Genomic DNA, 14,419 nt, shown 5'->3' with positions numbered 1-14,419 from the left:
TTTAAGCATCTTAAATAGGGAGTAGTAAGTTTTTTGTGAAATTTTATGAAAATTTTAAGTTGTGAATTTTAAATAAAAACATTTAAAATTGTAGTAGATTGTGAGAATTTAAGAGTTTTAAATAAATTTTATGAAATGGCTTAATTAAAATTGGAAATCAAAATATACTAACTGAAACATAAAACTAAAAAATTTCAGAGAATTGAGTTAAAAATGCGTAAAAATATTTCTAAGAATGTGTTTACATAAAATGATTTTAGTTTTCGTTAAAAATTTAGACGAGTATGATCTATATTATATAAACTTTTAATCTGTAGATTTTGTAAAATTTGTATTCTCTAAAATGTTATTAACTGGTATAATATTATTCAAATATTAAAAATATCATATAATTACTACAAAAAAATTAATATAAAATCGTGTCATATTTTTAGTTCAGTTGATGGATATTAACACCGGACACCCCAATTATTCTTCTTAATGATAAAATTTTTAGACACTTGACAAAAAATATTATTAGTGATCGGTTGATTTATTAAATAAATATGAATTACATCTCTATCCTTGTATTTCTAGTAGATTAACTCGTAAATTGTCAAATACCCCCTAAAATTTTAAAATTTGTCAAATACTCCATGAAATTTTAAAATAGGCAAATATCCTCTGAAATTATAAAACGTCAATCAAATTATCCTCTAACGTGGACTCTGATTGGTAGTGTCAGGGGCAATTTAATTGACTTTTTATAATTTCATAGGATATTTATCTATTTACAAATTTTGATGCGGTATTTGAAGAATTTTGAAATTTCATAGAGTATTTGATGGTTTACTATTGACAAAGATTAGGCATGACAATGGGGCGGGGCGAGGCGGGGACAGGTTTTGCCCTCCTCAAACCCATAAAGTTCGGGTTTCCCTAAACTCATCCCAAATTTGAGCGGGGATAAAAATGATAACCTCAAACCCATACCCAACGGGGATCGGGTATCCCTATCGGGTTTCGGGTATCCCCATTACGCCTCTTTTCACATGAATTTAGAATATATTTTAGTATTTTTTTAATAAAAAAATAATTAAATGTCCAAAATTATTTTCTCTCAACAATATTTCTTTAAATAAAAAAAAAAATGGTTTGTTTAATACTCAAATTAAAATAAAAAATAAATATATGAACGTAATTTAAGAGTTTGTTTAAGCGTTTCTAATTTAAAAGAGATTAAATCTAATTTTTAGTATAAGCGGGGCGGGTTCGGAGACGGGTATCAATGTACCCATTACCCGCCCCAAACTCATCTTTTGAAATCGGGAAAAACCCAAACCCGAACCTAAACCCAATCAACTCGAATTTTCTCCATCAAAACGGGTATGATTTGAGTGGGTAGTATGGGTTTTTTTGCCATGCCTAACAAAGATTCGAGAAGAAGAAGAGGAGGAGGAGTAAAAACAGAACGCGTAACGGGAAAGTTTCTGCGTGGATTATTTCTCCATCGCCTACCATCACTTCAGCTACTCTTTCCTATTAATTCACATACCGTTTACATTAACTAACTCATATTGTTTATAAAAAAAAACTAACTCATATACACTATTGCTTCTTAAACAAACACAATAACAAAAACACGCAACTCAATTCATCATATATAATATAATTATACTCTTCTCTTCTGCACCAATTATCATAACACAGTAATTAACGATTTAATTAACACCATAATGGAACACAAAACCTTACATCTCAACCTCAAATCAGCAAAAGATCTCAAAAACGTTAACCTCTTCGTCAAATCCGAAGTATACGCCGTCGTTTCAATCTCCGGTGATCCTCTCCACAACCAGAAAGCTAAAACACCTGTCGACAGAGAAGGTGGAACTAATCCTTCTTGGAATTTCTCCGTTGAACTCACTTTCAATCAATCTCTCGCTCGCCAGAATCGTTTGACTCTAGAAATTAAGCTCCGTTGTTTGCGAAACCTCGCTATCGATAAAGATATCGGAAGCGTTCAAATACCTCTCGGAGAGATTCTTAATGAAATTGGTGATGGAAAATCATTTCAACATGTTAGTTATCAAGTTAAGAAACCTTCTGGAAGACCAAAAGGTGCATTCAATTTTGCCTATAAATTCACTGCTCCGGTGAAATCAAAGGTGGAACTTGGTTATACTGCTCCGGCTGTGGGGTCTACTTCTGCGCCTAATTACCCGGCCGCGTATGTTGCTCCTCCTCAGCAAGAATATGCGGCCGGATATGGATATCCACAGGCGTACAGTGGATATCCACAAACTCAAGTGGGTTATGGATACCCGCTACAAAGTGGTTACGGGTATCCTCCACCGCAACAAAACGGATACGGTTACCCGCCACAACAGGCTATTCCGGTTCAGAAACCTGGAAAGAGTAATTTTGGAATGGGAATGGGAGCTGGATTAATTGGAGGAGCTTTGGGTGGACTTTTGATTGGAGATATGATATCTGATGATGTATTTGGGTTTTAATTTTTAATTTTATTGTCTTTTTTCCTTTGATTTTGGTGTAGTTTTCTTTTTCATTTCTGGATATATACATACACGTTTGCGTATATGTTTCTGCAAAGTTTAGAGGCTGTTACTAGTATTTTGGTTTGTGATTTATAGTTTAAAAAAACCAAAAGTTTCTTTTGTATGTATTTGTTCAAAGTTAAGTTAATTATGACAATGCAATGAAGATAAATACTTAGGTTAAATTGCACTTTTGGCCCCCTAAATTTCAGAAAGTTATGATTTTGGCCCCCTATGTTTCAAAATAACATTTTTGGCCCCTTATCTTTATCTCTTTTTGCAAAAGGTCAATTTTGACCAAGTCAACGCTGATGTGGCAAGTCACTTAAGTGACTCAGCTGCCACATCAGTTTTTTTTTGTCACTTATAATTTTAAAAACAAAAAAATATATCAAAAGGAAGAGTCACTTAAGTGACACACACATGCCAAAATCTGGACGAAGTATGTTTGAGAGGTTGGTAATTTTAGGATACAGAAGGCATATGGTTAATGTTCGGTACATAATGCATCCTTCGATTAGATTGTTCCTGTGCAAGAGTTCTATGATGAAAAGCTTTCTGATGCACTTGTCAGGAAAAAAAACTATAACAAGCTTTTCCTTGAAGGAAAAATGTATTCTTCTTATTCTTTTATTAACATAACTAAGGGTAAAGAGAAACTTGGAGATGGACAAAGTCTTAAAGAACATGGTTGAGGTTGGAGTTATTTCGGAGATAATCAAAAGCCTTAATAAAGGTCAAATTCTATTTTCTTTTAAACTTTTATGTTGTATTGCAATGAAGAAGAAATCTTCAGCCTTGGTATTAGTTATGCATTTATATGTGTAATAATGTATTTTTCGTTTTGTTCCGACAGTGTTCATGAGGAGGACAAAGAAGAAAGTTAATTAGAATAGGAATAGTATTGCCATATAATATAACACTCAAGTTTATGAAATCTAGGAGAAAGTTAAGCAGGACAATCTCAACGTGACTCTTCCTTTTGATTTTTTTTTTTAAAAAAAATAATTATAAGTGACAAAAAAAAAGCTGATGTGGCAGCTGAGTCACTTAAGTGACTTGCCATATCAGCGTTGACTTGGTCAAAATTGACCTTTTGCAAAAGGGGGTAAAGATAGGGGGCTAAAAATACTATTTTAAAATATAGGGGGCCAAAATCGCAACTTTTTAAAACTTAGGGGGCCAAAAGTGCAATTTAGCCAAATACTTAATAGTATATGCTTTATAATTCACAACTTTCCAAACATTATGTTCATCTCTGGTACAACAAAATCAAAATGAAATATATGAACTTCTAGTTCTAAAGGTAACATTTTCACCGTGTGGTTGAGCTTAAAACAAATGCAAAATGTCTCATTTATAATTTTCAATTTCCAAGCAATGAGTGCATATTTTTCACAATGCCAAAGACTTAATTTTTTATATATGCAACAAAGAAAGTAAGGAATTAGCAGGCAGAATAGCTGTGATGGCTTGCGTAATTTGGAACAATAGAAACAATTGGTTGTGGAATAATGGCGAGATTTATACTAGACAATTGGGAGTTCAAGCAACATGTGGGACAACCTAGGACTTACGCAGAAACTATTACAGCAACGCACGACTACAGCAGGTCCAGCAATGGCAGCCCGCTGCCACATAATAGGGGGTTGAAGTGCAACGTTGACACAGGTTTTTATGGTGAAGCAGGTCAGACTAGCAGTGACTGGTGTGTTCATGACTGCGACTGGTTCTATGTACAAGCAAATCAATTTTACTTGGACAATCACTTGCCTCATGATGGCAAATATTCTTCACATCCATATAACATTATTAGTGAAAGACACAATTAATGAAGTTTGTATTTGTTTCTCAATTCATGTTTCAATTGTAGACACAACTTAATTAAGTTTGTATTTGTTTCTACACTATGTCATTCTTATTTGTTTCACCTTTCTTTTATATTACCATAGTTCAATTTTTATATGTATTTAATCACCTCTTCTTTTTGTCTTTTTAAATACTTTCATCATGTGATTATATTCCGTTTTGAGATTGTGTTCTCATTGTTATTAATGTACCAATAATGAATATTATGTCTTTTTCATTAGTGAATTTTATATTTTTTCACAATTTGTCACCGTGTTACTTTTTCAAGTTTATAAACCAATCAATATTCACAATACAAAAAAAAAAATCTTTCAATTAAACTTCAACTTCATTTCTAAACATCAAATATCACACAATGACTTCAAGTAAATATGTCATTGGAGGTGAAATTGTAGGAGTTTTCTTAACTATACATATTCCAAATGAGGTTAGCAAATTTATAATTTATATTTTGTGAAATTGTAGGAGTTTTCTTAACTATACATGTTTCATTTTTAAATTTTGATATTGTTAAAACGGATGAAGTAACTAATTTTTTTTTTACTTATTTTATTGAATAGCGATATGGTGAAATCAATCCAGCTTTAAGAAACTTGACAACTCTGAATTTGAAGATATTCGAAAGTTAATAGATTAGCATGAAAAATTTCACCAACTTCTATTCTATGGAGACATTGTCATTCATTACTTACTAAGGGTTGAAATAAACTAAGAAAGTATTATTTCATGGAAGTGCCTACTGAAAGATTAATTTCCTACCATGGTAGAAATCTTTTTACAATTTAAAAATGTTCTCAAATTACATCTATCACACTTCTCATGTCAATTTTTTTTTCTTTGAAGATTTCTTTATTATTCAAAGAACTTTATTAAACACCTAAATCAGTCAAATCAAAATAGACAATATGAGAAGAGCATAACACTTAACAAAATTTTAAAAAAGATGGAAAAAAAACGGATCAAGATTGACCACAGTGGTTATTACACACATTTCTTATTGATTTTAATCTAAACCGTTAATAAAATTTGGACGCCTAAAATGTAAACTATGTCTTTTTATCTAAAACGATCTCGACCATTGGTTTATGGTCAAACGGTTAATATCGATTACTACAACGTCCTACTAAACTTTTTTTTTCTTTCTTTGAAGCAGTCCTACTAAACTTCTTATGATCAAACAACCACCAAACCAACGTAACATATAAAATTTCGTCACAATCATAAATATTAAAAGGAAAATGCTAACTAGTGCCCCGAGGCACTAGTTAAGGATACTAATTATAGTAAAATTACATTGAAACTTGTGTAGTCAATGTTTGTAAAGTATAAAAAGTGTCATTTCCAATACAAAAATTGCTTTTTTTGTATCCTTAACTAGTGTCCCGGGAGCACTAGTCAGCATGACCCATATTAAAAATGTACATTTCAAATGCATAGGAAAAAATCTAATAATCTTCTGACTAATCTCTTTCAAGTTTGAATTCACTTACCTGTAAGCAAGAATTAAATAATTTTTTTTGTCAATTAATTAATGTGGTCCATTATAATCGGCCCCACTCCTCATATTAGGCGTGTTTGTGTCGGACACGTGTCTGTTCGTGTCCGACACCGACACTTATGATTACACTAAATTATGTTATTTTTCTAAATTTTTATCGGTATCAACGTGTCAGTATCCGTGTCGTGTTCGGTGTCCGTATCTGTGTCCGTACATCATAGAAAAAAAAAAAAACCAAAAAGAAAAACCCCAATTGCAAACACAATCACTGTCATAAGATAAAACCCTAAAAAGCAAAATTTGCAGAGAGTAAACAACAAAGAAGACGAAAAAATGAGACCATTAGATGAAACAGAAACAAGCGTAGTCTTCGAAAAACTCTTCAAATTCGTAGGAAACAACCTAAAAAACCTCGTAGAAAATCCATCACACGAAGGACCCGAATCAAACCCAGGTCGCTATTGTTTCCGTCTCAACAAGAACAAAATCTACTACTGCAGTGAATCCCTCGTGAAACGAGCCACAAACATCGCAAGACCCAATCTTATATCACTCGGAACATGCATCGGAAAATATACTCACGGTGGTAAATTCCATCTCACGGTTCAAGCATTGAATCTTCTTGCTGCAAATGCAAAACATAAGGTGTGGCTTAAACCTCAATCTGAAATGTCGTTTTTGTATGGTAATCATGTTTTGAAGAGTGCGTTAGGTAGAATTACTGAAAATATTGGTGCTGGTGATGGGGTTGTTGTTTTTTCTATGTCTGATGTTCCTTTGGGTTTTGGGATAGCTGCTAAGTCTACTCAGGATTGTAGGAAGTTGGATCCTAATGGTATTGTTGTGTTGCATCAGGGTGATATAGGTGAGTATTTGAGAATGGAGGATGAACTTTGAATTTGAATTTGAAACTATATACCAATCATGATGTTTTTGGAATTTTGATTGTTGGGTTATTGTTGTATTTGTATAAGTTTGTGTAATGCAAATGTGTTTTTTGTTTGTGTTTTTAACCTGCATCACATCACTGTAATATTCTATGAAGCACAGATAGATGGACACGTGGACACTGATAATAATAATAATAATAATAATAATAATAATAATAATAATAATAATAATAATAATAATAATAATTTGAGAAAATAACATAATTCATGTAATCATAAGTGTCGGTGTTGTATCGGCCTCCGACACCAAAGCGTGCTCGACACTGGGACACGCCTAATCTGAGGAGTGTCTGTGCTTCATAGGTAATATTTGATTCTTGGTCATACTGGAATCTCATAGAATTTTGTTATGATTTGTAGTGAATAATGATTATATGGTTATGATTTGTATTGTATGTGATATTTTTGCCTTTGAGATTGCTTTGGATTATTAGCTTCTTTTTTGTGCTTGAATCTCATTTAGTGACTGTGAATTACTGTGTGATGTTATGGTTTTGTGGAGTTATTATTTCAAATGATAATTGTTTTGTGGAGGAGTCTGTTCAATCTCTCCTATTTTTTATTGTTTCGTTTCAAAATCTTGCTTAGAATACATAAAATTGGTTGTATGATATGGAGTTATGGACTATTACATTCATGATGCAAATAAGGTGTGCAGTGTTTGTTTGTGTAAGTTGTGAAGAGTTTTAGTTTCCTTCTGATTGAAGTTTTGTGAATGAAAAATAAAAAATAGGCACAAGGAGAATTTTTTCCAATGCGTCTGTGTCACTCGACTCAAGTTAGTTGGGTCCAATGTGGAATTTTGTTGTTTTTTCTTATTTTTTGGTAAAAGAATCCGAGTGATTCTGCAATACCAATAAAGGAGGTAAGTAACCTTATTCTAAGTTGTATTGTATACTGCTGGCTGTGATTTCATCCGATCACAAAATTATTGGTCTTTCAAGAGTTATATTCATTTGAGAATAAATAAATTTTGCATTTTTCTATCTGTGTGTAAACTGAATTTGCAAGGAAATGATGAGCATATAGTAAAAGGTTTGAGTGGGAAGAATGTACATTGGTAGTGACAGTCTTTTGAAGTTAAGGAAAAAGGAAGAGGGCCCCTGTCCTTTGCTGAGTTATTGCATTGTGACACTCGCAACTTCTTCTATATCAAAATAAAGGGGTTGTAAATAAAGGCGTTGGTTGCATTCTAGTATTGAATGGCAATCTGCTTCTCCCCACATTTTGTTGCTTTCCTTTTACTTCAATTACTGATTTGCTGCTAGTGACCTTCCTGTATTGATTATAACCTTCATTCTGATCCTGGCTTTGCTTCCTCTACGTTGGTGTGTTTAGCATTTTTTTTGTTGAGGGTTGCTTGATGGGTTTGGTTTCTGTACTGGTGAATCTAATATGTACAATAGAATAAGGTGTTACATAAATGCATGATTTTTCAACTAGCACTTCACAATCGAATTCATTGCATGTTTTGTCCGGTTACAAGTCAGCAAGAGTATAAGCTGGGATGTGTACTTCTTTTATTCTTGCAAAAATTTCAAGCTGGAATTTTTATATGTTTATGTTCATAAAAATCAAAACTTAATGCTTTGCAACCCATTTTTACTTTGTTGAATGTTATGATGGAATATATCTTTGCTTTATTTGTCTCTTTAAGGACTTGGTGTTTTTACTGTGCTATATTTATTTTTCATAGAATTTAGTTTGTATCCCGTGTCAACCACTTTAAACCACTAGAACCGGATTAAAACTGTAATGAGCTGTCAAAATACCTGAACCGCTGTTAACGGTTTGATTTTTAACCGTGTTCAGATTTTAAAACAACGCTTTTAAGCTCTTAGGTCCCAATCTAATTCATGTAAAATTATGTCTTCACCTATGATGTAGACTGTAGAGTAGAGTCTGTCTTTAACAGTTGAACTATGACCCTGAAAAATATCATCGAATCAACAAACTTTAGTAATTTCATGCTTTGAAGATATGTTGATGACATTTTCCACTGATACAGAAATATTGCTGCCAATACTTATGTTGCAAGTGAATCTTCTTAAACAAAGAGTATACAAATATAGCTTTTTCTAAGCCATTGTAATTTGTACCATATTATCAAGCTTAGCATCTTAAAATGATGAATCTCCTCACTGATTATAAGGATGGTTCTGTTGATGAAGCTCCTCACTGATTATATGTGACATGGATAATTATGTTTCTTGGATGCGCGGATACTAATTCTTTGAGATAATTGAGATTTATTTGAGGGACTGATATCTCTTAATAGGAATTGAACTCTGTACTAAATGGATGAAATCGAGTATTTACCATTTGTGCCACATGTTAACTATCGATTATATATTCTAATAAAAAAAGATTGATTTTTTTAAAAAAAACATGATGGTTGTAGAAGAATCTGTGAGCCTTGTTCATCAATTTTCCATGAACTTTCAAGAGAATTTATGTTCGTGCGTGCCCCCTGTATTTTCAACAATACTTTCATCACATTCTATAGTTTGAGCGCTATAAAAACCGTTCATACTGCATTGAGGAGAGACACACAATCCAACTCTTTTACTTGTCAGATAGTCTAGTGGTTAGAAATTCTACTCTTAGAGCCTGTTTGGTGCGCAGGATAGGATAGTGATAGGATAGGATATAAAACAGGATAAGGATAGAATATGATATCAGCAGGATAACAGTTATCCTCAGTTATCCTATCTTGTGTTTGGCGCACACAGGATAACAAACATGATAACTATTATATCATGTTTTTAATACATACTTGATCATAATAATATGATAAGATATATAAAATATTTAAATGACAAAATTACCCCTGTAAATCAATTGTTATTTTTTTAAAATTATTTTGTAATACTTTGAATTTTTTAAATAAAAAATATAAATAAGTAATAAAATAAATTTATATAGTTTTAAATAAAAAAATATGAGAAAATAAAAAATTTTAATTTTTTTTATGAATCATGATCAAATAAATAACTCAATGATATATACATGTTAGATAAGCTAAATAAATATATGATATATCTCATACGTAAATAATAAAAATACCATTACAAAATAATTATATTTAATTTCTTATAAAATTTAAATTAATATCCATATTTTACGATTTTTTTAATAATTAGTTTACTTTAAAATATTGTAATTTTAGTATAATTTTGATTTTTTTATATTATGTAAATTACAAAATTACCCTTGTGAGAAAATCACATGTATATTTAAAAATTAATTATTTTATTATTAATTTACTATCAAATTATTTTATTATTTATATTTTATTAATTTTCATTTTTTTTATTTTAAAATATATTTTATATAATAAATCAGTAAAAAAAATAATATTATCCTATCCTGCTGGTAACCCAGCTCAAATTCAGGATAAGAATTTTAACTAGAGAGACAGGATAGGATAAGCTACAGGATTAACTTATCATATCATGTTGTGTCACCAAATACTGGACTGAAACAGGATATGATACAGTTATCCTATCATGTCTCTTATCCTGTGCACCAAACGGGCCCTTAAGGTGGATAAGTGAGGTATCCAGAGTTTAAATTTCAGCCCCTATATATAAAATACGATGTTTCTTATCAATTGAGCTAAGTCCATAAAATCTACACACAACGTAACTTGTCTTTTATACACTCCTTAGCATAAATCACATAACATTCATTATTTTAATAAAAAGGTTTAAATTTAGAGCACATAATAAATTGCTACATTCATCACCCCGTATAAAGGACACCAGATCCTCATCTATTGCTTTTGATACTTTAATCAGAGAACATTTTCTTTTGTCCTTTTTCATTTTGTTGTTTTTATAGGTAAAAGACAACATTCTTCTTCATTTTTTACAAAATGAAAAAAACTTTTTAAAATGACATTTATGGGAGAATTGATCCAACATTCCTTATGATCAATACTTTATTCTTAAGATCAATGCATATTCCCTTATTAAATAATTTCTAATCAAAGTTAAGATAAACCCAATACTTAATAAGCAAATAAACCATTTTTCTTTTTGTTTTCAATCTTATTCCATTCTCTATCGATAAATTCTACCATGCATTTTCTTGTTGAAAAATTCTCTTTTGTATCTTAATTAAATGCATTTCAATACTATATAACTTGCAATGTAGTTTCACTTGTTTGCAGGGACGGATCCAGAAATTAATCACACGGGGGGCCGAATTTCTTTTTTTAATAATAAATAATAGAGTTAAACATATTTTTTGTCCTTATAAAATAACGAGTTTTTATGTTTAGTCCTATTAAATTTTAACTGAAAATATCCTCTAAAATCTTGTAGTTTGGTAAGAATAGTCTCTATTTTTAAATATTTTTACAAAAAATTGATACTTTTAGTCATCAAAATAATTGCGATAAAATACAAATATGGACTAAAAGTAAATTTTTTGAAGGACAAAACTTAAAAACTCTTAATTTTATAAAGACAAAAAATATATTTAACTCAAAATTATAAGATAAAATCACAATAATTTATTTAGAAGCACCTAAAACAAGAGTCGGTAAATTAAAAGGTGTCATTAACAACTAATATACATTAATAGTTATACATATTAAACATATATGCATGGGGGAGGGGGGGAGGGGGGGTTGGAGCCCCTGCTTGCCCCCCCTTGGGTCCGTCCCTGCTTGTTTGAATTAAGAGTTGGAGGAGTTAAACAAATCGGAGTTTCACATCTTCCCTTTATGTTATAACTTTAGAGTATCTAAACTTCAAATTCATAAATTGAAATCTAACGATAAATTGTCCAAATTAGTCGAGCAGATATAAAATCCCCCTTTTTATTTTTTTTGGACGCAATCCCCCTTTTTATTAGGAATGAATAATTTGCATGGGAAGAGTAGCAAATAAAACCAAAAGAAATGCTTAATTGGATTTATAGCCTCCTCCCATACATACACTTGTACATGTTATGTGTAATGTAATGCAAATCACCAATATTATTTTCACGCTTATAAAAAAAAAATCAATACTTTTTATTTTGACATAAACCTTATCATAGGTACATAATTGTGTAGAGTGTAGACTAATTTCTCGAGCCTTTTGAGACTCAAATAGGCAACATACTTTTTTTATGAGTTTTATCGCTACTGTATATTTAAATCATGGATTGTATCCAAAACCTTAGTTAAATTAAAAGAGATTCGTGCCATAAATGAAAAATCAATATTATTTCCACAATTAATTTGAAAACCATTCCTTTCATATTTAATTAATTGGTCGCCACCCCCACTATGCGCATCCATCCTCCTTTCTATTTATAAGAAAGAAATTTATAGAAAGAAATTTTTATTTTTCTTAAAACTGGCCTAAGAATCCATTGATATGAGAAATATCAAATCGACAATTCACTAGCAAAGATTCAATATTTGAAGCTAAAAGTTTTGTTCTCTATAATATACTAATTGTACAAGTTAAAAGAAAAATATAAATTTATTCCATAATAACCATTCATGTGGTAAATTTCTCCCTTCTTCTTCAATCTCCACTATTCTTATATTCCTTTATGACATAATCTAATTGAAGTTAAAAGTAATTACTCCTCCAATTAAATTCGTTTTTGGCCAATTAAATTCTTTTACGTGATACTCTTTGTAAGATGTTGTCATGCACACACAACTAGAGCTGTCAAAACAGGCGGCCCGGACAATTTCGGGCCGGCCCGACATCGGGCTTCGTCGGGCCGGGCTAAAAAGCCCGGATGAAAAAACGGGCTACCAAAATTAGTGTCCGAGCCCGGCCCGGTACGGGTAGTCGGGCTTTCGGGCCGGCCCGGTTTTATGTATTTATTTATTTTTGGGTAAATGATCATTTACCCCCCTGCAAAATAAGGAAATTTTCGTTTACCCCCGGCACAGATTTTTTTTTCTGTTTACCCCCTGCAAAAAATAGATTCTCTTATTTCGCCCCCTGGGTGTACAACAGGACAAGTGACTGTGCAAATTTGCCGACGTGGCTTGTACACATGGAAAAAAATCATTTATATTTATTTTTAAATTCCACGTCAAATAATATTTTTTTAAAAAAATTAAAATTAAAATTATTTTTCCTACAAAATTTAGAAAACGAATTTTTTTTTTCAAAATTTTAAAAAACATTTCCTAGAAATAATTTTTTTTTTCATACAAAATTATTGAGTATTTTTTTCCTAAAATAAAATAAAAAACGAATTTTCTTATTTTACTCCAAAAATAAAGATTTATTTTCAAATCTTTTTGAATTAAAAAAAACATAATCTTCGCCGTAATCGTTTGCTTCCACCGTCATGATTGTATTCGTCGTCGTCTTCTTCAGTCGCCGAAATCATCTTCTACTTCATTATTGTCTTCTGCTTCTTTATATTTTTCTAGTTTTAGGGCAAATGATTTTGATAGAAGAAGAAAACACCAATAAAACTTGTTTTTCTATTTTATATTTTTTTGCAAAATCTTTTTCTATTTTTTTTAATTCAAAGAGAATAACAAAAAATAAAGATTATGTTTTTTTTAATTCAAAAAGTTTGAAAATAAATCTTTAAAATTTTTATTTCAGAAATAAACTTTATTTCGGAGTAAATCTTTATTTTGGGAGCAAAATAAGAAAATTCTTTTTTTATTTTTTTATTTTGGGAGGAAATTTTTTTTTTTGCTGGAAAATTTTTTAAAATCATTTGTATGAAAAAAAAATTAATTTTTTTTGTAGGAATTTTTTAAAAAAATTTTGGGGAAACAAAACAGAATTTTTTTTTCTTTTGTAGGAAAAATATATTTTTTATTTTTTTAAAAAATATTATCTGACGTGGAATTTAAAAAATAAATATAAATGATTTTTTCCACATGTACAAGCCACGTCAACAGGTTTGCATAGTCACTTGTCCTGCTGTACACCCAGGGGGCGAAATGAGGGAATCTATTTTTTGCAAGGGGGTAAACAGAAAAAAAATCTGTGCAGGGGGTAAACGAAAATTTGCTTATTTTGCAGGGGGTAAATGATCATTTACCCTTTATTTTTTTTACTTCTAGTGCTCAAACTCAACCAAGTAAATACCATTAATAATTCTCGCGCGTCCTATTTTTTACTCATCCGCTATATATATATATATATATATATATATATATATATATATATATATATATATATATATATATATATATATATATATATATATATAATAATTCTCGCGCGCCGTATTTTTACTCATCCCCTATCTACGAGTTTCTCGCGCGCCCTACTTTTACTCATCCACTACCTACGAGTTTTTCGCGCGTCATATTTTTACTTATCCACTACCTACGAGTTTCTCGCACGCCCTATTTTTACTCATCCGCTACGTACGAGTTTCTCGCGCGCCCTATTTTTATTTATCCACTACGTACGAGTTTCTCGCCCGCTCTATTTTTACTCATCCACTACCTACGAGTTTCTCGCGCCCTATTTTTACGCATCCGCTACTTACGATTTTCTCGTGCGTCATATTTTTACTCATCCGCTACCTACGACTTTCTCGCACGCCCTATTTTTACTCATACGTTACGTACG

General features: G+C 31.1%; 2 protein-coding genes across 2 annotated transcripts; both read left to right on the top strand.

Annotated features, from left to right (window-relative positions):
• The first annotated feature begins 1,476 nt into the window (after window positions 1–1,476).
• Window positions 1,477–2,717, top strand: LOC123921724 (protein SRC2-like). Its single transcript, XM_045974378.1, has one exon. It carries the CDS (start codon window positions 1,716–1,718, stop codon window positions 2,493–2,495), a length of 780 nt encoding a protein of 259 aa, XP_045830334.1. The 5' UTR covers window positions 1,477–1,715; the 3' UTR covers window positions 2,496–2,717.
• Window positions 2,718–6,170: 3,453 nt separating this feature from the next.
• On the top strand, window positions 6,171–6,909 carry LOC123923182 (60S ribosome subunit biogenesis protein NIP7 homolog). Its single transcript, XM_045975852.1, has one exon. It carries the CDS (start codon window positions 6,238–6,240, stop codon window positions 6,799–6,801), a length of 564 nt encoding a protein of 187 aa, XP_045831808.1. The 5' UTR covers window positions 6,171–6,237; the 3' UTR covers window positions 6,802–6,909.
• Window positions 6,910–14,419: the final 7,510 nt, after the last annotated feature.

Source organism: Trifolium pratense, linkage group LG4, assembly GCF_020283565.1.
Source record: "Trifolium pratense cultivar HEN17-A07 linkage group LG4, ARS_RC_1.1, whole genome shotgun sequence".
Taxonomy (NCBI): domain Eukaryota; kingdom Viridiplantae; phylum Streptophyta; class Magnoliopsida; order Fabales; family Fabaceae; genus Trifolium; species Trifolium pratense.
The sequence above is the reverse complement of the archived record's forward strand: the minus strand, read 5'-3'. Positions and strand labels throughout refer to the sequence as shown.